The sequence below is a fragment of the Oryctolagus cuniculus genome, chromosome 5 (genome assembly GCF_964237555.1).
Source record: "Oryctolagus cuniculus chromosome 5, mOryCun1.1, whole genome shotgun sequence".
Lineage (NCBI taxonomy): Eukaryota > Metazoa > Chordata > Mammalia > Lagomorpha > Leporidae > Oryctolagus > Oryctolagus cuniculus.
Genome location: NC_091436.1, coordinates 62,180,508 through 62,202,780, shown reverse-complemented (window position 1 = coordinate 62,202,780; position 22,273 = coordinate 62,180,508). Strand labels below are relative to the sequence as shown.

Below are 22,273 nucleotides of genomic sequence, written 5' to 3'. Positions count from 1 at the left end.
TCCCTTGTAACCCTTTTAAATAGAAACAAGTTGGCTACATTATGCAGGAGTGCAGTGATGCTGCTCAGAGAGCTGAAAGATTGTCTGTGGCTCGAGAGAACTTCCTGATGGGAAAAACCAACCCTCCTGAGTTAGTAACCCTGGAAGACCTAACCATCTACACCAAGTGGCTCGTGTGTCACCTGCACTCTCTCCGGACTGTCCACCGCTACCTGCAGGTAAGTGAAGCTTGGGGATGCCGTGGTGCCCTCCCCGGGAGTGGTCAACACGTGGTTTTCTCGCACTTGTTCTCTAGTTTGGGGTTGTCACAATTGTACACTCTACCTGCCCTACAAATGACAGGGAAGCGACAGTCACTGGCCCTTCTCTTGGAAACTTCTTGTTGGGAGAGTTTGCTCTCTGGACGTCACTCCGTAAGTCAGCTTTCTCATGAGGATCTAATATGTGCCCGGTACTCGTCCCAGACCCCACAGCAAAGATACAGTCTTTCTGAGAGACGGAGAGGTCTCAGGCTAGTGGGAAGACAGGTGAGGGCTTGCAATGGAAATGCAGTGGCCTAGGAAGGCGTAGAGGAAGCCAGAGCACAGGGCAGGGAGAGGCCCTGACTCCGGTGAGCAGCATCACAAAGCCCTACCAGGACTGCATTTCCATTTTAGACAGACTGTTGCTTCCCTACCTCAAGCTTTTCCTACTCAGCTCCGTGTTACACCATCCACAGAGTCAGCCAGCTCAGGAAGCCATCGCTGTGATTTGTGCCTTCCCCACGGCCAGTCCCACCCAATGGGCTCCACCTCCAGCCCATCTCTCCCGGGTCACACAGGCTCTAAACACCTGCTCACAAGTCCAGGTCCTCCATACTACTCACACCGAGGGCTCTTTGGGGTTGCCCCAGTCTGATCCCTTTTTGTAGCCCTCACCCCTCCACAGGGCCTTGTCTGCCTTGTGTGTTTGATCCCTGTGGACCGTGCTGGAGGTTGAGGCCCCCAGAGTGAGTAACAGGCACAAACTCAGCTCCCTCGTCCCTGGGCAGCTCACTGAGGTTCTGCCCCTCTCCTGCTCATCATGGGAGCAGAGTGCTCCTGACCCTACAGCCGGAAGCTTGACCATGGTGTCTTGGTTGTGCCTTTCTGCAGGCCCTCCAGAATCTACCCATCTCCAAGGTGCTGAGTGACACTGAAAAACAAGCCCCTGAAAATGAGAAGGTCAATGTCAATGACATCAACCCCGATGTCCAGGGTTCTGCATCTCCTGGCACTGTGGATACCAGCATTGCAGGTCAGAAACAGTCTTATTTCACCTAGGGTATTGGCTCATTCCCCAAATGTCCACAACAGCCAGATCTGAACCCAGGAGCCAGACACTCCATCTGGGATCCCACATGGGTGGCAGGGGCCCAAGTCCTTGAGCCATCATCTGCTACCTTCCCAGGCACATTAGCAGCTGGGACTCAAACTGGTGCTCCAATACAGAATGCCGGTGTTGCCAGTGATGGCTTAACCCACTGCATCACAACACTGGCTCCTGTCTTCATCTTTAGAATTAGATAATCAAGAAAGAAGGGGGGCAGTGCTGTGGTGCAATGGGTTAAAGCTCTGGTCTGTGGCACCAGCATCCCATATGGACATTGGTTCTAGTCCCAACTGCTCTTCTTCCGATCCAGATCTCTATTATGGCCTGGAAAAGCAGTGGAAGATGGCCCAAGTCTTGGGCCCCTGTTCCTGGCTCCTGGCTTCAGATCAGCTCAGCTCTGGCCATTGCAGCCATTTGGGAAATGAATCAGCAAATGCAAGATCTGTCTCTACCTCTCTCTGTAACTCAAATAAATAAAAAATAAGTCTAAAAAAATAAAAAAGAAAGACGGCAGGGCAATGGGCTTAGAAGTCATGAGTGCTGGGCTCAGGACTCCAGGCCCCACCGTGGGCCTGCATGTGGACTCCTTGGGCCTCAACCGACTCATCTTCAGAACCAGCCTTTCGGAGTACGCCATCCCTAAGGTCCCTTCCATCTGCATGTCACACAGTTCTCAAAGACTCCTCATCTGAGTCAGCACAGCCCCCCTGCCCTTCCCGGGGGTTCCAGGTGCCTAAGAGACATGAACAGGTCTCTACTCTGAGCAGCGTGCTTGCTTGCACTATGTACAGGGTCTCAGAGGAACACCTGGGAGAGGCAGCCAGCTTCTCGTAGGACAGCATGCCAGACGGGGTCCTCAGACATGAGTGGGAGTTAGAGGAAAGCAGAGGAAGACTGCTTCCAAGGTGTTGGGAACTTCTCTTTTTTTTTTTGGTTCACCCCCTAAGTGGCTGCTATGGCCGGCGGACTGCGCCGATCCAAAGCCAGGAGCCAGGTGCTTCCTCCTGGTCTCCCATGCGGGTGCAGGGCCCAAGCACTTGGGCCATCCTCCACTGTACTCCCGGGCCACAGCAGAGAGCTGGCCTGGAAGAGGAGCAACTGGGACAGAATCCAGCGCCCCAACCGGGACTAGAGCCCGGGGTGCCAGCGCCGCAGGCTGAGGATTAGCCTAGTGAGCCACCGCGCCAGCCGGGAACTTCTCAATAATATTCTCTCTTTACCCCAAAGGGTTCTCGTCAGTTCCTCTCCCACTCAGTCATTCTACAAACCTTCTGCTGGGTTTCTCCTACAGGCCGCGAGCCAGGCGAGGAGTCCCTGCTGCCTTCCTAAGACACCCAGCTCCAAGCACCTGTCAGACGTACCTGGTCAGGTGTGGCACAGACTGTCAATCATGGCAGGGCAGGCTGGGCAAGGAGCAGAGGGGCTTCCCTCGGCAGAGGGGGGTCCTAGCCCCTGTTCTCTTTCTCTCTCTTTTTTTTTTTTTTTTTGACAGGCAGAGTGGACAGTGAGAGAGAGGGAGACAGAGAGAAAGGTCTTCCTTTTGCCGTTGGTTCACCCTCCAATGGCCGCCACGGCCGGCGCACCACGCTGATCCGATGGCAGGAGCCAGGTGCTTCTCCTGGTCTCCCATGGGGTGCAGGGCCCAAGCACTTGAGCCATCCTCCACTGCACTCCCTGGCCATAGCAGAGAGCTGGCCTGGAAGAGGGGCAACCGGGACAGAATCCAGCGCCCCGACTGGGACTAGAACCCGGTGTGCCAGCACCGCAAGGCGGAGGATTAGCCTATTGAGCCACGGCGCCGGCCTAGCCCCTGTTCTCATAGGACTCCCTGCCCACTCCTCCAACTGCTCTTCATTGGTCTTAATGCTCTTGGTTTGGGATTTTTTTTTCCAGGTTCAAGGAGAGCAGAGGCTGCTTGTGTCTTGCCCCAACACACAGCAGAAGCAGAAGACCTGAAGCCTCAACTGAAGTCCCTCCTCTCCCATTTCCACATCCCATACGACGTCAAAGAGCTCAGGGATGCTGCAAAGGAGATGCAGCTGTTTTTCTTGGTACTTGGTGTATTCTTGCTTAATGCCAGCCTAGGTGTCCTTGAAAGAAATCAGTGGTATTGGCCAAACATTTCGTAGTTTTACAGCCAATGATTGTTTCCAGAGTGAGGAGATAGAATAGTAACAGGTGGAATTTAGATTGGCACTTAGGAGAATTTATTCTCTGAGCTATGGGACCCTCAGAAGCAAACCTCAGTGGCATAGTGGGATGCATTTTTTTTTCTGCAGAATTTGAAGAAAAAGGTAGGCTACAGTGTATAGTAGAAGATGTCAATGTAGCCAAGATTTGGCAAGTCTGCGTGGTGCAATGATCAGGTGTCTAAAGCCTTCCAGTTCTCAGAATGTGCTGCAATAGCTCTCCTGAGTGACAAGATGCCTCGTATTCAGAGTGCACACCTGCACTTCTGTTCACAATTGCACAGTCTGCTCTGCTGTAACACAGTTGCGCTTCCTTTAACAACTGGTGTTAGCAAAAGCAAAGGGAAAAATAAGACTGTGGGTAGAGAGCCCAGATGCATTGTAACAAATTATTTTAGCAGGAGTTTCAACCATAGAGATGTTTTTCCAGAAGCAGGTGCATTTGATTGGCAAGTATGCATACAGTCACTGGGTGGAAATAACAAATGGATTTATTCAAACAGGCAAAAATCAAATCTGAATGGTTTGGAATGCTCTGCGTGTCAGAAGCAGCCACCGTCTCCACTATCACCATTTGCTTGGCCTTGAAGGTTCACTTGCGTTTGTATTTGTTCCATTCACACCGACTCATTTTTTTTTTTTTTTAAGATTTATTTATTTGTTTGGAAGTCAGAGCTACACAGAGAGAGAAGAGGCAGAGAGAGAGAGAGAGGTCTTCTAACCACTGGTTCACTCCCCAACTGGCCACAACAGCCGGAGCTGGGCCAATCTGAAGCCAGGAGCCTGGAGCTGCGGGTGCAGGAGCCCAAGGACTTGGGCCATCTTCTACTGCTTTCCCAGGCCGTAGCAGAGAGCTGGATGGGAAGTGAAGCAGCGGGACTAGAACATGGGATGCTGGCACTGCAGGTGGCAGTTTTTACCTGCTATACCACAGCACCAGCCCCCACACAGACTTTTTAAGTTCTCTGGAACCAATGGTAGCATGTGCTGTGGGTTCTCTGCAGTTGGTGGGGTTTCGCCTTTTTCTCCCTTTCTAGGTGGGCAGCAGCAGCATCTTCAGCAAAGAGCTTCTGCGGCAGTGTCCTCAATTTTCTTATTGCCGAGTAGTATGACAGTAGAATCAACGTAAGATGCTGTTTACAAAGAACCCAAATGAAAGAATACATTCTGGTCGAGTGGGCTATATACATTATCAATCGGAAACAAACAACTAACTACAGGTTTGGCAGGGCACCCAGCAAAGCAGCCTTGTTCCCAAAGAGCAACCTGTCTCCCTTCGTGGTGACAATTTCTACTCTAATAAAAAAAATTCAGGGGCTGGTACTGTAGCGTAGTGGGTAAAGCGCTGCCTGCAGTGTCGGCATCCCATATGAGCGCCAGTTTGAGTCCCAGCTGCTCCTCTTCTGATCCAGCTCTCTGCTATGGCCTGGGAAAGTGGTAGAAGATGGCCCAAGTCCTTGGGTCCCTGCACCCACGTGGGAAACCTGGAAGAAGCTCCTGGCTCCTGGCTTTGGATCAGTGCAGCTCCGACAATTGTGGCCAATTAGGGAGTGAACCAGTGGATGGAAGTCCTCTCTTTCTCTGCCTCTCCTTCTTTCTCTGTGTAACACTGACTTTCAAATAAATAAATAAATCTTTTTTTTTTTAAGATTTATATATGTAGTTGTGTTTTTAAAGACAGAGAATGAGGTGGGGGGAGATCTTCCATCTGCTGGCTCACTTCTCAAATGCCTGCAACAGCCAGGGCTGGGCCGGGCAGAAGCCAGGAGCCAGAAACTCCATCCAGGTCTCCCACGTGGGTGGCAAGAAGTGCCACTTCTGCTGCCTTCCTAGATACATTAGCAGGAAGCTGTACTGGAAGCAGAGCAGCCAGGCCTGGAACTGGCACTCAGGGGATGCTGGTGTTGCAAGCAGTAGCTTAACCCACTGTGTCACGACACGGGCTACTATTTTTGATTTTCTTATGACAGTGTTATATGAAATCCCAGCTTCTCCCAAAGTAGCCAATCACATGGAATGGCTTTTTGTGTAGGAAGAGTTCCTGTATTTAGGTTCTGTGCTGGTTCATAATGCCCTAGAGCAGGGTTAGCAGGTGACAGCCTGTTGCTGCCATGTGTGTGTGTTCTGTTGGAATTATAGCTGTTATTTCAGCTGTTATAACCAAATGCCATAAACTCATGCTCATAAGCCAGAAACATATCTTTTATAGTTCTGGAGGCTAGAGCTGGATTGGGTATCTGGTGAGGGCTTGCTGTCTGGGTCAGAGACAGTACCTTCTTGCTATGCCTGCACGTGGGAGAAGGGCCAGGGTTTCTCTGCAGTGTTTTGTTTTTTTTTTTTTTTTTTTTTTTTTTCAGGCAGAGTGGACAGTGATAGAGACAGAGAGAGAAAGGTCTTCCTTCATAGCTGGTGCGCTGCGCCGATCCGAAGCCAGGAGCCAGGTGCTTCCTCCTGGTCTCCCATGCGGGTGCAGGGCCCAAGGACCTGGGCCATCCTCCACTGCACTCCAGGGCCGCAGCAGAGAGCTGGCCTGGAAGAGGAACAACCGGGACAGAATCCGGCGCCCCAACCGGGACTAGAACCCGGTGTGCCAGCGCCGCAGGTGGAGGATTAGCTTAGTGAGCCACAGTGCTGGCCCTGCAGTATCTTTTATAAGGGCACTAACACTATTCATCAGGCTCCATCCTCATGACCTAATCACACCCAAAGGCCCCCACCTCCTAATACCACTCCTCTTGGGGGTTGGGATTTTTTTGTTTGTTTGTTTGTTTTTTTTTTTTTTTTTTTTTTTGACAGGCAGAGTGGACAGTGAGAGAGAGAGAGACAGAGAGAAAGGTCTTCCTTTGCCGTTGGTTCACCCTCCAATGGCCGCCGCGGCCAGCGCGATGCGACCGGCGCACCGCGCTGATCCGATGGCAGGAGCCAGGAGCCAGGTGCTTTTCCTGGTCTCCCATGGGGTGCAGGGCCCAAGCACCTGGGCCATCCTCCACTGCACTCCCGGGCCACAGCAGAGGGCTGGCCTGGAAGAGGGGCAACCGGGACAGAATCCGGCGCCCCGACCGGGACTAGAACCCGGTGTGCCGGCGCCGCTAGGCGGAGGATTAGCCTAGTGAGCCGCGGCGCCGGCCTGTTTGTTTGTTTTTAAGATTTACTTATTTGCCTGAAACTTAGAGTTACAGAGACTTGGAGACAGAGATAGAGATGAGAGAGAGAAATATCCACTGGTTTACTCCCCAGGTAGCCACAATGGCCAGGGCTGAACCATGCTAAAGCCAAGGGCCAAGAGCTTCACCCGGATCTCCCACATAGGTGGCAGGGCCCAAAGTACTTGAGCCATCTTCTGCTGCTTGTCCCAGGCCATTAGCAGGGAGTTGGATGGAAAGTGGAGCAGCTGGGACTTGGATCAGCATTCACAAGGGATGCTGGTGTCGTGCCACAATGCTGGTCCCCTGGGGTTTGGGATTTTTTTTTTTAACACATGAATTTTATGCAGACACAGTAACACAAATACTTAGACCGTGCTCATTCATTTGTGATTTGTCTATGGCTGCTTCTACACTGCAATGGCAGACTAGAGTAGCTGCAAGTGAGACCCTGAGGTCTGGCAAGGCTAAAATATTTACTATCTGAAATATTGACAAGAATGTTTGCCATCCCACATCTAGACTAGCCATGATGGATACGTTCAGTCTCTGACCAACATGCTAACTGCCAGTCACACATGGCTACTGAGCATTTGAAGTGCGCCTAGTGCACCCGAAGCATTAAATCTTCAACTCTAGGTCATTTTAACAGATTCACATTTAAGTGGTAACTGGCCATGTGTGGCTGGGGGCGACATGTTGGGTAGCACAGCTTTGGAGATACCAGCATTAACTAGGAGATTCTTCAGCTTTGTGGCTCAAGTGCTTGCTCACCCTTGCAGACACAGCTTAGCAATGCTAGCCCCGTTGCAGGTTCTCTGTGTGTCCGTACGTGTATGTATGATGTGTGGTGAGGTATGTTTTAACCTGCTACCTCCCAGGGTGCACATTAGCAGGAAGCTGGACTCAAAAGCTGAGCCAGGACTTGACCCAGGTGCTCCAATACTGGTTGTGGATGTCCCAGGCAGGCTCCTTACAGTTGCGTCAGGTGCCTGCCCCTGTGGTGAGTTCCTGTGGGTCACAGTCTGTGGCCTTGAGTGGCTCATCATATGGTGGGAACATCACCACGCAGTGTGGGCCACCACCAGCTCACTGGCCCCGCCCACTCAGGTGGAGGTGGGGTTCTGGAAGCTGGACACATGTGTAAGGGAGCTGCGGAGGGAATGGACCAGGCCCCCGGAGGAGTTTCAGCAGCTCCGACAGCTGCACTCCTGTCTCTTGAAACAACCCAGTCAGGCTCTGGGAGCAGGATGTAATCATCCTTGCATTGTTTCCTTCACCAGGTGACCAGAAAAAGTGAACCTGTTCCCCAGAGTGGATCATTGTGTTCTCTCTTACCCTCAGAGTCTGGGTCAAAATACTACTCAATGAGTAGGCTAATCCATTTCCAAGTTTGGAGCAGGCATTCAGGATCAGTGCACACCCACGATGATGGTAATGAGCTGACAAACGCGCCTTTTTGAGCCCCCTCTTTCTCTCAAAGGCAAGCTTTAGGAATTAATTTTGGTCACAGGCTACTTCAAAGGCAATCAGCAGCTGTTTTCAGAAAGGCCTAATGTCCGACACTTTTTTTTTTTTTTCCGGGGCTCTCACTCCCATGCAGGTTTCCCAAAAATTTCAAAGCATCTTCATGGAGCAACAGAAGATGCAGACGTTTCCCGACTATGAAGCTCGGAAGGCAACTGCAGAGAATCTGGGTCTGGCAGGACCTCCTTCAGCCCTGAAAAAGAGAGCCAATTGGATTCCCTTTATAAAGGTAAGGGGGCCTGTGGTGACAGGCCCCTGGGGGTGGCATCAGCTGTGTCACTGTGCCCTCCAACCAGGCCAGGCTACCTGGCAGCACCAGGGTGGTCTGTCCCTGGTGGGCCCTCTCCTCACTGCCCTCTGGGACCAGTAGAGACACCTGCTTGTTGTCAGGTGTAGCCACTCAAGAAGTTGGCCTTGAACTATTGGCCAGGCTCTGCCAGCTCGCTGCCTGCTGGGACTCCATGCAGAAGTTAGCTGTGCTGACCCGCCTTCTCTGGGCGTTCCCCAGTCTCCCGTACCCTGCTCGATTTGATCAACACTCCCTTCCTGCTTTGGCAAGAATAAAGAGAAGGGTAATATGCAAAGGTGCAGCTGACTTTTTAGCTGAAAACAACTTGTTGGGTGTATACTGTGTGTTAGGAATGACCCTTGGAACTAGAGACACACAATTCACAAAGCAGGCCTGAGTAAGCAGAGTAAAGGATATAGTGGTGAGCAGGGCTAAATGCAACGCATTTTCACCGGACAAGGTAGTTGTGTTCTAGAAAGTTACCGAGAACTTTGCTCTAGTAAATACTGAATCATCTCTAGGGGAAATAGCGGGTTAGGTTTCCTGTGTCTCTGCTCACAACATTTTACTGATTTTAAAAGAAGTTTCATTTATTTGAGATGAGAGAGAGAGAGAGAGAGAGAGAGGGAGAACATTCCCATCTACTGTTTTATTTCCCAAATGTCTGCACTGTGGGACCAACTGGGCCAGGCAGAGAGCTGAGAATTCAATTTAGCACTCCCGTGTGAGTGGCAGGAACAGAATCACTTTAGCCTTGACAGCTGCTTCCTTGGTCTGCATTAACAGGAAGCCAGAGTCCAGAGCTGGACCCAGGCATTGAGCTCAGGTACTCTGATACGGAATGCAGCTGTCTCAACCAGTGTCTTAACCACTAGACTAAATGCCTGCCCCTGGTCACAACATTTTAATCGACTGATCGACACATAGCCTTGTCTTGGGTATGCTTCTGTTTAAAATTATCTAACTGAATATACATGGCTGACTCATTCATGCTGAACTCCTGGCCAACACCCTAGGCATGCCTGCCTCCAGGAGGCTTATCTAACACACCTGTTGTCTCTGTAGGCACGTCACGGCGGCCTTGTGTCCAGCAACACTAAGCAGCACCATTTGCAGCAGTGAAATCACCAACAAACACACACACATATGAAAACTGTTAATGCTACATCACAAGCAGGACACTTACCTGCAGGGTCGCCCTGGCCAGCCTTAGCTGGGGACACGATTTTTCACACTCTGCAAGTGTCCATGAAAGGTCCACCAGAGTTGAATTTGCAAGCACAGAACCCACAGACGGTGAGGTTTGATTGTGTTGTAAAGGGAAAAAAACATATGATTGTTCAAGTCTATTCAGGTTACTTAAACACACACACATTAAGTTGGGTATCTTATAAATGAACAAAATTGACCTCTCATTGTTCTGGCAGTTGAGAAATCCAAGTTCAGGGTGGCAGCATGGTTGGGTTCTGGCAAGGGCCCTCTCAGGGGCTGCAGAACCATGAACGTCTGGCTGTGTCCTCGCATGGTGGAGGGGATGAATAAGCTCCCTCTGGCCTCTTTCCTGAGGACAAAGTCCTATTCATGAGGGCTCTCTTTTCCAGATATACTCATTTTCCAAAAGTCCCCCGTCTAATACCATCACCTCTGGGACTTTGGAGGGGCACAATCATTTAGCCCATAGCAAAGCTGGACCAAGAGAAAAGAGGGGTATCACAGGTTATTCCTAGGGCTGGGGCTGGGGCTGGGGCAACAGGGCAGTTTTCCATCTGAGACTTTTACACTCGATGTTGCGTTACAGGTATCAAGGAGGCGGTTAACTGAAGCTTCAGGCTGAGATATAAATTTGAGAATTATCAGCAGATTGATGGCATTTACCACTCAAGAACCAATTTCTTTTTTTAAAATGAATGAATTAATTTATTTGAGAGGTGGTAGAGTTACAGACAGTGAGAGGGAGAGACAGAGAGAGAGAGAGAGGACTTCTATCCGCTGGTTCACTCCCCAGATGGCTGCAACAGCTGGGGCTACGCCAATCCGAAGCCAGGAGCCAGGAGCTTCTTCCAGTTCTCCCATGCGGGTACAGGGGCCCAAGCATTTGGGCCACCTTCCACTGCTTTCCCAGGCCATAAGCAGAGAGCTGGACAAGAACCAGCACCCATATGGGATGCTGGCACCACAGGTGGAGGATTAACCTACTGCGCCACGCACAGCACCGGCCTCAACCAATTTCTGAAATGCAGTTTATTAATGAGAAAGATGATATTAAATAGAGAGTCACGGCCGGCGCCGCGGCTCACTAGGCTAATCCTCCACCTTGCGGCGCCGGCACACCGGGTTCTAGTCCCAGTCGGGGCGCTGGATTCTGTCCCGGTTGCCCCTCTTCCAGGCCAGCTCTCTGCTATGGCCAGGGAGTGCAGTGGAGGATGAACCAGGTGCTTGGGCCCTGCACCCCATGGGAGACCAGGAAAAGCACCTGGCTCCTGGCTCCTGCCATCGGATCAGCGCGGTGCGCCGGCTGCGGCGGCCATTGGAGAGTGAACCAATGGCAAAAGGAAGACCTTTCTCTCTGTCTCTCTCTCTCACTGTCCACTCTGCCTGTCAAAAAAAAAAAAAAAAATAGAGAGTCACAAGGAGTCTGTGGATAACCTCTGTTGACCATAAAGCAAGGACAATGCCCAACACTGATGGGTTTTAGGATCCCTGCTGCTCAGTCACTGCAGTATGGCCCTGGGCGGAGCAACGGCGACTCGTACACCAGACACTAGCAGGGAGCCGCAGACTCGTGAGCCCAAGCAGCCTCGTGTGCTCCAGCAAACCTCCCAGCACTGAGGACAGGGCTCATTGCAGAGGATTTTGGAATCTCCATGCTTGCATGGAAACTTTATTGAAAGCCACTGTGTTAGGTTGTAGCTTTAGGTGAATGTTTGCCTCCTAGATCAAGCCAAAATGTGATCCCTGGCAAAGGAAACTTTTGATCAGACTAAAAGAACGGAGACGAATAGATGCACTAATGCACCTGCAAGCCAAGTTTTTGAAGGTAAGAAAATGATGTTCCCCTCCTGATAAGATTCTTGTGAAAATTGTCCTCCCCAAAATGGATTTTTTTTCCTTCTACTTAAAAAAAATAAAAAAGATGTTGGTATGGATTCATTCTGAAGTCTTCCCTTGGAATGTTCTGATCTTATTGCTAAACTTTAAAAATCTTGTTAGATTTCGGGGAAGAATAGAAAGTTGTCAGAACTGGGTTTTAGTTCAGCTTCAGCACCAAGTCTCTGTGTGAGATTGGGCTGGTAATGAAACCTCTTGGTGTCTTAGTCTCCTTGTCTGAAACAAAAACACTGCACAAAATGATGGTGTTTTTATTGTGGTAGAAACGCACAACATGAATTTCCCATTATGATCAGTGTTGCTGCCTCACAGACGTGAACCTCTGTGCTGGTAGGCCACTCCCCTCTGCCTCTACCAAGCACCATTCTACTTCCTGTTCCTAGGAATCTGGCTACTTGAAATACCTCGTATACATGGAATCACACAGTGTGAGTCTCTTGATGACTATCTGGCTTTACTTAGGGTGATATCCTAAACAGGTCCGAATTCCTGCTTTTTAAAGCTGACACATTCCCTTGTTGGTATCCACTACATTTTGTTGATCTTCTCATCTACTGATGGAAGGTTGAGTTGCTGTCACTTTGAGGCTCTTGTGAATGATGTTGCTATGAACATGAGTATGCAAATATCTCTTCAGGATTCTGCTTTCAATTCTTTTGAGTGTATGCCCAGAAGTAGAATTGCTGCATCATATGGTAATTTTATTTTTAATTTTTAAAGGGAAACTGCACTGTTTTCCATAGCACTTGCACCATTGTGCAATCCTGCTAAGAGTGCACAAGGATTTCAGTTTTGCTGCATCCTCACCAACAATTATTATTATTATTATTTTTACTATTTAGTTAGATTTTTTAGAGGGGAGGATGGAGGGAAGGGAGAAGAGAGACAGAGTGAGAGAGAGACAGAGCGCTCCCTACCACTGGTTCACTCCAGGTGAAGCCTGGAACTCAATCTAAGTTTCCCAGGTGGGTGGCAGGAACCCAACTATTTGAGCTGACACCTGCTGCCTCCCAGGATTCACATTAGCAGGAAGCTGGAGCAGAAGCAGGGTAGCTGGGACTCAGACCCAGGCATTCTGATACGGAATGAGGGTTCCTAATGAGCAGCTTAACTAGTGAGCCTACCAACCCCCCACTCCGTGTTCTTAATAGTAGACTCTTGGTGGGTATGAGATGATTGATATCCCACTGTGAATTGATTCACATTCTCTTATAATTAGTCATCTTGAGCATATTTTCACATTTTTGTTTCATATTTTTTATTTGGTTACCATTTTATATCATCTTTGAAGAAATGCCTATTCAAATCCTTTGCCCATTTGAAAAAAAAAAAAAAGCTATTTCTTTATTTGGAAGGCAGAATTACAGAGAGAGAGGGAGAGACACACAGGGAGGGATCTTCCATCTGCTGGTTCACTCCCCAAGTGGCCGCATCAGCCAGGGCTGAGGCAGGCTGAATCAGGAGCCAGGAAATTCATCCAAGTCTCCCATCTAGGTGCAGGGGCCCAAGGAGTTGGGCCATCTTCCCTGCTTTCCTAGGCCATTACCAGGGAGCTGGATTGGAAGTGGAGCAGCCAGGACATGGCGTCCATATGAGATGTTGGTGCTGCAGGCAGTGGTTTAGCCCACTGTGCCACAATTCTGCCCCCCTTGCCCATTTTTAAAATTGGATTCTTGGTGAGTTATTTTGTTGTTGAGTTGTAGGAGTTGTTCATATATTTTGACTACTAAACACTTATCATAAGTATAATTTACAAAGATTTCCCCCTATGCCATCAGTTACCTTTTCCAAGTATTGATTATTTCCTTTGGTGAACAAAAGTTTTTTTTGTAAATTTTGATGTAGTTTAATTGTCTCTTCTTGCTTTTGTTGCCTGGGTGTTAGGTATCATATCTATGAAATCACTGCCAAGTGTAATGTCATAAAGCTTCTCTCTATGTTTTCTTCTAATAAATTTATAGTTTTAGATTTTATATTTGTCTTGAATCCTTTTTGGTTCAATTTCTTAAGTGGTGTAAGATAAAGGAAAGACTTCATTATTTTGCATGTTAATATTGAGTTTTCTTGATATCATACATCAAAGATACTATCATCTCCTTCCTGAGTGGGCTTGGCACCCTGACCAGACATCTGAGGATTGAGTTCTAGGCTTGCTATTCTGTTCCACTGGTTAACATCATCTGTCTTTATGCCAGCACCACTTTTTTTTTTTTAATTACTCCAACTTTGTAATATTTTTTGAAATCAGGAAGTGTGACTGTTCTAATTTTGTTCTTTTTCAAAATTGTTGTGGCTATTTGGGACCCCTTGAGATTCCATATTAATTTTAGGATGAATTTTTCTATTTCTGCCAAAAGTGCTTCTGGGATGTTGACAGAGATTAGAATACACGATCTTTGAGGTTCTTGGTAACATTGAAATGACTGAAGGATATGTGCATCACTGAGGTAGAACTTGAAGTCTGGGGCCATCTGCCAGGTACTATCACAGCAATTTGAGGAGAAACACCCTTAGTATTCTTGGGAGATTGATCCACTGTGCTGTGAGTGGATCAGCCAGGACCCCTGCAGGGATGTCAGTCCTGGCCTGTGTCCTTAGGATGCCTGGGATCTGCCTGAGCTACCCTGCAGCCTCCTCCTCCATCGCTGGCAGCTTGCCCACAGCAAACACAGTCTGCACCCAATGTGATGAGTGTGCCTGTCTCCACTGATGCCACAAGGCTTTGAGGAGAGCACCTGCTATTGTCCGGACGGGGTTATCATGGAGTTTTAAATGAGTTGCTGTGGATATTTGAACGCATGTAGTGTTGCATAAACAGAGATATTTTGGGAGTCAGAATATTTGAGTTTAATTTAATTTTATAGATTTTTTGAGTTTAATCTTATTTTTTAACTGCATGCAGCCTCATTAGGACTTCACCTCTGCTCACGCATATGTGATCAGAGAAGAAGGAATGCTGCATTGCTTAACCATTCCTCCTCCTCTGTTCCGCCTGAGATTTCCGACCCTGAGCAAGTAATGCAAGCGCTTCGCGATCACGCTGCAAAGACAGCCACGCTGGCGCCACGTCATCACCCGTCTTTCGTGACTGCCCAGGGTGTGCCTCAGCGCAGCTATGACCAGATCTGGGAGAATATTTACAGCAACGTCCGTCTCTACCAGGTACAGGGGAAGAAACAACCCTTGTGTTGTTCTGTTCAACTTGCTACCCGAGCGTAGCCCTTGGCGATTTCCTTTGAGCGGTTTTCCTGGACCTAGAGAGTCTGATGAGGGGCAGTGAGTCGGTCATACAGCTGGGGTGTGGCATAGCACAGATCTCTCCAGCCTTTAAGGGTCCTGGCTGGCATGTGCCTGCCAGTGACATGCTGTCCTCAGCCAGTGTCCTGGAGGGTTCGGACACAGCCACATTTTTCCTGTGCCATTGCCATTCCACTGGGATGTAGGTGACCCTTCAGGAAGACCTTGTGCTAACATTGGCACATTTAAAAAACATCTGACTTTCCTGCTTCTGGGACCAACATCAGGGACTAGTGGGGAGTGGAGGAGGAAATGGGTAGGGGAGGCACAGTCAGCTGTGGCACCCCCAAACTCCGACTCTGCTTTTAGTTGCCCTGGGCAGTTTGGCCCTGATGTCCTTTATCTGGGTAGTTCTGGTAGAAGTATCAGGTCCATCAGCCAAATCTCTTTTCCTCCTTGGCTGAGAGAATAGGGTGAGTCCAACCCCTGGGGGTCAGTGAGGTGGGGGTTAGGGGGAATTGACCAAGAGGAAGAGAGAAGGAGGAGGAGGAGGTTGTTGGTGGTGTTTCCATGCGCTATGTGGCACAGGGGCCAGGGCGCCGCCAGGGACGTATCCGAGTAGCCGAGGACATGGTCAGCTTGGGGATGGACATGCAGGAGGCAGCTGCAGCCCCGGGCAGGAGGAGAAATGTGCTTTGAAGTCGGGCATGCTGCAGTGTGTGCTTTCCTTGCCCCCAGGGTGGGTCCTCAGGCTCTGACTGTGTCCCTGACACCCACCCAAGGCAGCAGCCTCTACCCCAAAGTCCACATCAACCAGTGGCTATAGACTTGGTCAAAGGCTTGTCACCAAGCTTGAAGGAAAAGTGGATCTTCCGGTGTTTCACCACCCCCCCCCCCATCACCTGCCCCCTGGGTGATTCCGTCACGGAATAGAGGTGGTTTGGGCTGGTGGCAGAAGTGATCATGAAGTCACAGATTTTCCCCCTAGCGACAGATCTACTTTCCCCAGGAGGAGTCTTCTGTTTAGTTACTGTGAAACAAGAGACGGGAAGCAGGTTTTGAAAGCGGTGAGGACAGAAGGTCTGTGAGGGACCACGGCATTGACATTTTCCAGGCACGCAGGCTGAGCAAGCCTTTCAGTGCTCAAGTTCGCCCAGCCCAGATGGACATGTGCATGGACGCTGTTAGAAGCTGAGTGCATTCAGCCAGTTTGGAAATGGAAGTCATTCCTTGGCTAGCAAGGGATTTTTTTTTTCAGAAGATATTGTAAAGAAATGAGGTGGGACATTGTGCCAGGAAATGAGGCCTGCAGAAGTACTTGCACAAGGGCAAGGCCACACGAGTATAATACTTAAGGTTTGCATTTTGCGGATGACAGTTCTGTTTCTGTTAGGTATGCAAGAACGCTCATTTCAGCATTACTCATAATAATAATAATAAAAAGCAATGGCACCAAACAAAAGGTCCACCAGAAAGGAGACTGGTTAAGTAAATGACAGTATATGCATTTCGCAGGGCGGGAAATGTGAGGCAGGGGTGGGGTGGGGAACGAGGCAACAGAGAATGGAGCACGAGATGAGGGGCTTCATGGTTGAAACTGTGGCAGCCACGAGGTCAGGGTGTGACTGAGTAGCACTGCCCCTGGGCACCTGGCGAGCAGAGGAGGTGACCTCGGTAGGGCCACTGTGGCAGTAAAAAGCAGAAGACATATGGTGAGAGCAGGAAGTGAGGGCTCCAGTAGGTGCTGAGTGGCAGAAAGCACCCAGTGCGGGTGACAGCATGAGACACTGTGGTAGGAGTGGAAGCAGGGATGGTTCCTGCAGCCCCTGGCCCAGCTGCGCAGAGCTGCAGGGGAGCCAGCCCTGCTTGCGGGTATCTCTGTGCTGCTTCCTTTCACTTGTGGTGCAGGCGGGAAGTTGGGGCTGCTGGGATGCAGGCTGGCCTTTCCCCAAACCCTGGTGCAGGTGTACTTTTCCAAAAGCTAAGCTGAGGGGCCGGCACTGTGGCGTAGCCGGTAAGGCTACCACCTGCAGTGCCAGCATTCCATTCAGGTACCACTTCGAGTCCTGGCTGCTCCACTTCTGATCCAGCTCTCTGCTATGGCCTGGGAATGCAGTAGAGGAAGGCCCAAGTCCTTGGGCCCCTGCACCCATGTCGGAGACCTGGAAGAAGCTCTTGGCTCCTGGCTTCAGATCAGCCCAGCTCTGGCCATAGTGGCCAACTGGAGGTGAACCAGCAGATGGAAGACCTCTCTCTGCCTCTCCCTCTCTCTCTGTGTAACTCTGCCTTTCAAATAAATAAATAAATCTTAAAAAAAAGTTAAGCTGGAAAAGGGAGGAAGGAGAGAAAGAGAGAGGAAAGAGACTGCTTCTTCTGGAAGTTTGCTGACTTGTCAGTGTTGTTCTTAGCATTGACTGAAGGGAGTAAGCTATGAGCATGGTGGATTCGGGTTGACATGTGGTAGAGACTCCATGAAGAGACTTAGCATATCTGCAGACTTTCAGATTCCAGAGATGATACAGAAAACAGATACACAAATCGCCCAACATATTAGCGCTCATGGAAGCTTTTCAGTTTCTCATTCGTTCAGCGATTATAACATAACGCTGCCTTTGTGCCAGGGATTGTGCTGGGCTCAGGGAGAGAAATGGACCAGACCTTGAGCCTGGGTCCAATATGCACTAACAAATGTGCAAAGAAGCAAATCTGTGTCCCTAACATGTGGGTGCCTGGGGCAGAGGACAGTAGGTGGAGAAGGGCACACTATTTTTTTTAAAGATTTATTTATTTATTTGAGAAGCAGAATTACAAAGAGAGAGAGAGAGAGAGTCTTCCATTCGCTGGTTCACTCCCCCAAATGGCCTTAATGGCCAGAGCTGGGCTGATCCGAAGCCAGAAGCCAGAAGTTTCTTCCAGTCTCCCAGGTGGGTACAGGGTCCCAAGGACTTGGACCATCCTCCACTGCTTTCCCAGGCCACAGCAGAGAGTTGGATTAGAAGTGGAGCAACCGGGACTCGAGTTGGTGCCCATATGGGATGCTGGCGCCACAGGCAGAGGCTTAGCCCACTATGTATCGTTCCAGAGGGGCACGCTTTGATAGAGAAAGGTCAGCCTAGGTCTCTTGGTGGGGGACAGAGGGGCATCTGAGCTGAAACTTAGTGAATGAGAAGGAGCCAGCAATGCAACCAGCCTGGAGCAGCAGAAAACAGCACCGGGTTTATGGAAAGAATGTTGAAGGCAATAGCCAGTCTTTCCCACTTTCTGTCACATTTTCCTGCGGGTGTTAATTGTGACCTTCTCAAGTATTTCTGTCACTTTGCGCTGTATCCCAGTCCCGGAGGTAACAGATAGCCACTCTGGAGGCTGGCTTCCAGTTGGATGAGATTTCGGATGAGGTAAGAAATGTGGCAGCTGGGCGAAGTGGCAGGAATGTGGGGCTGAGTCTTTGGTCGCTGCTTTGCAAGCCCACGGCAGTCAAGTGTGAATTTCAGCATCTGTGTGTCCCTCAGCGTTCTGATTCAGTGACAGCCGGTACCCGGTGGTAGAAAGCGTTCCACAGGGGAGAGCAAGCCGCTGGGGACTGTCCATCTCCCTGGCTCCGAGAGAGAAAATCAGAACATCTTCTGAGCACTTCTTTTGGGGCGGGGTGGGGGAGGACTTTTAAATTTTTCTTGAAGTTTAGAAAAGGTTGAGATTACGGAGAAGTTGTAAAGGGAGTAGAGAGTTCCCCGTCTACAGCCCACACCGACTTTCTCCTGTTAACATCAAACAGTTGACTGTGCTACGTTCGTCAGGCTGCAGGAACCCAGGCTGGGCCGCTCCTGTGATGCAGCTGCACCTGGAGTGCCCCCCTTATTCCACTAATGTTCTGTTTCTTTTTTAAGATTTGTTTATTTATTTGAAAGTCAGTTACACAGAGAGAGAAGGAGAGGCAGAGAGACAGACACAGAGAGAGAGAGAGAGGTCTTCCATCTGCTGGTTCACTCCCCAATTGGCTGCAATGGCTGGAGCTGGGCTGATCCGAAGCCAGGAGCCAGGAGCTTCTTCCAGGTCTCCGACATGGGTGCAGGGGCCCAAGTACTTGGGGCATCCTCTACTGCTTTCCCAGACCATAGCAGAGAGCTAGATCGGAAGTGGAGCAGCCAGGACTTGAACTGGCATCCATATGGGATGCCAGCACTGCAGGCAGCAGCTTTACCTGCTATGCCACAGTGCCAGCCCCTAATGTTCTGTTTTTGTCCCAGGAGCCTACCCAGGGATCAACACTGCATTAATCTCCACCCTACCTCCACACCAGCTGCTTGCTGTGTGACAATTTCTCACTCTTTCCTGGGTTGTCATGATCTTGACAGTCTTTAGGAGTAATGGCCAGCAAGCCTGCAGACTGTCCCCTGGTGTGAGCTTGTCTGATGTTTTTCTCGTGGCTACACTGGGGTTTTGAGTTGGAGAAAGAGGAATGCCACAGAGACAAGATGCCCTTCTTGCTGCATCCTTTCAGGGGCCATCAACATGACACCACTGATGATGACAGCTTTGCTCCCTTGGGTAAATTTGTGGTGTTTCTCAGTTTCTCCACTGTAAAATTACTATTTTTATCTTTTTTTAATAATTTTTTAAAGACAACGTTACAGAGAGAGGGAGAGACAGACAGATCTTCCATCTGCTGGTTCACTCCCCAAATGGCCACAACAGCTAGGGCTGGGCCAGGCTGAAGCCAGGAGCCAGGAGCTTCTACCAAGTCTCTCATGTGGGTTCAGGGGTTCAAGGACTTGGGCCATCCTCCACTACTTTCCCAGGCCCATTAGCAGGGAGCTGGATCAGAAGTGGAGCAGCCAGAACTCCAACCAGCACCCACTTATGATGCCGGCCCTGCAAGTGGTGACTTAACCCACTAGGCCACAACGCCAACCCCACCATTTTTCTCTCGGAGGAACTTTTAAAAATTCATTTGAAAGCACAGAAGTAGTAAATCAATGTGTCCTCCTTGTAAAACATTTGAACGCAAGTGCAAAGCGAACTTCCCCTTTGATTTTCCTTGCCCTTGAATACAATCCCTTCCATCTGCTCAGAGGGAAACACTGTTGCTGTTCCAGGCCTCTTGTCTGCATTTACATGCATATGCTTGTCCCCATAAACCATACACAGGGTAACTTCCTGTTTTAGTTTGCCATAGAAACAATATGTCACACCATGTGCATGTCTTTGGGCAACTCGCTTTTCCACACAACGACATGTCTTGAAGATCTGTCTCTGTTGCTCTTTTTTTTTTTTTTTAAACAAACGTTTTGCAATATTTCCTTGTTGACTACAGATTGTGCAGCAACCCTAGTGGGTTGTTGGAGTCAACAGTGGTGCCAACTGAACTTTGTTGTGCCTGTGTTTCTTGAGAGTGGATGCACAGAGTATTTGGGGTAGAGTTTCTGGGTAACAGAATATACACATTCAAGAGTTTTTCACAGATGCTGCCAAGATGATTTATATCATTCCCCCACCAGCCACTGCACAAGAGTACCTGTCTCCCCAAAAAAGCTATTTCAACATTGAATCCATTTGTCTGATCATTGATGATGCTTGCAATGTTTCCATCACAGTTGGAATTGGCCTCTTCCTTAGCACTAGCACAGAAAGATGGCCCCTCTCCTTTGTAAACACGACTTTCATTCCAGATGTACAAAAGATATGGATTTGGGGAAGAAAGAACAAATGCCAAATGATCTTACAATTGTTCATGTACAGCTAGCAAGAGGGGACCCTGGTCAAGATGTACCACATCTGTTTGGATATTCCTTTGGAAAAAGAAATTGTTTAACTCTTGTCCTGATCAGAAGAAAGAATGACCGATTTAGGCTTGGATGGAAACTCGCAATCTGTGCTCTGTTGGATCAGTTTACTTTGCCCCAAAGGAATCAGCTCTTTATTAAAATAGCTGTGCACGGTCATTCCATGTTGCTGTCAACCTCTGTGTTTTCTAAGTTCTGGTTTGAGTTGGTCTCTACTGTTTAACTTTATGGAGTGAATGGCAGAAGCTGCTCTCTGCAGGCTGCACAGTCATGGGTCCATGGTAGAGCCATTTCCTCGGCCTTGTCTCTGTCCCCACCAAGGAGGGCCGACAGAGCCAGCCACAGTACTTCCCTGTCTATGTTCCTCCTGCCCTCTGTTTCCAGGAATAAGCAACCAGTGAGCACACATGCATTTTCACTAACGTGGTGGTGTCCACGGGAACTCTAGTATGCACAAAGTACAGGAGAGCAGAAACCCTTTTTTCTGGGTTTCCTCATCCAACTCAGTACATTTATTTTTTTTAGGCATTAATTTCATTTATTTCACAGGCACAGAGACACAGAGAGTGCACATTCCCATCTATCTGCTGGTTCCTTCTCCAAATGCCCACGAGCTGGGTCAGTCCAAAACCAGGAGCTGGGAACTCAATCCAGGCCCCCCATGGCAATGGCAGGGACCCAAGTACCTGAGCCGTCACTTGCTGCCTTCCAGGGTGCGCATTAGTGGGAAGCTGGAGTCGGCAGCAGAGTGAGTCAAACCTAGATCCTCTGATCTGGGATGTGGGCGTCCCGGCCAGCAAGTTAACCACCAGGCCAAATGCTCACCCCACATTTACGATTAAAAATGAACCCTTGTTAATGACAATAGAAAATGTTGTGAATTGCAGAAAATAAAACTCGCCTGTTGTTGGTGCCACCCCAAATAACACACACTGTTGTTAATATTCCCTCTGTATCCTTCTCACCCTTGTTTCCTGCAAGTTTTGGGGCTGGGAAATGCATGCTAGATTTACTTTTCCTCTAATCATTCCTCCCACCCTATCTCCTAATCCACTGTCCCTGACAACTTCCCGGGGCATGGGGGGGTGGGAGAGATTTGCAGTCAGTGGGACTCTCTGACCTGTCAACATATATGAGTTTAGCCATGCTGATGAAGACCCAGGCAGAGGCAGAGAAAGGTCAAAGGATTTGGCGACCTGGCAAGAAGGAACAAACACAGACGGCTGCTCACCTGCCTGTCTGCAGCTCCCTTAGGAGAACACACCCGTGGGCTTTGGGTACTTCCTGTGCAGTTTTCCTTTTTGGGCTGTGTTTGGTTCTCATTTCCCCGAGGAGGCTGGGCTCGCTCCCTTTCCTCGTCCCGGCCGGCTGTGCCCCTTCCTTCCTGAAAATCTGCCCGTCAGCCAGTACTTATGTGGCTCGCTCAGTCACTCCTTCAAATGTCCTTCCTCGTAACCTCATGTCACCTTCTGTCCCTTCCCATGTAATTCTGGTCATTTGAGGAGCAGCTGAAAACGTCACCACCCCATCCGAGAAAGGATGCGGGTTAGAGTTTTCCCCCTGGGACCACATCAGACTGTCTGATGGGGAGTTGCAGCCTGAGTTCTTGCCAGGCCGGAAGGCAGGGGGCTCCATAGAGCTCCTCCCCAA

At 49.5% G+C, this 22,273-nt stretch overlaps 1 protein-coding gene across 1 annotated transcript in view; it reads left to right on the top strand.

Moving 5' to 3' along the window:
- The window catches only part of LOC100346633 (uncharacterized), a 172,841-nt gene that overhangs the window by 9,965 nt on the left and 140,603 nt on the right, over positions 1-22,273 (top strand). The window contains exons 5-10 of the mRNA XM_070073713.1: positions 24-218; positions 1,134-1,275; positions 3,244-3,401; positions 8,286-8,438; positions 11,434-11,535; positions 14,604-14,768. Coding sequence (XP_069929814.1) covers positions 24-218; positions 1,134-1,275; positions 3,244-3,401; positions 8,286-8,438; positions 11,434-11,535; positions 14,604-14,768 — 915 coding nt within the window. The remainder of the gene's footprint in view (positions 1-23; positions 219-1,133; positions 1,276-3,243; positions 3,402-8,285; positions 8,439-11,433; positions 11,536-14,603; positions 14,769-22,273) is intronic.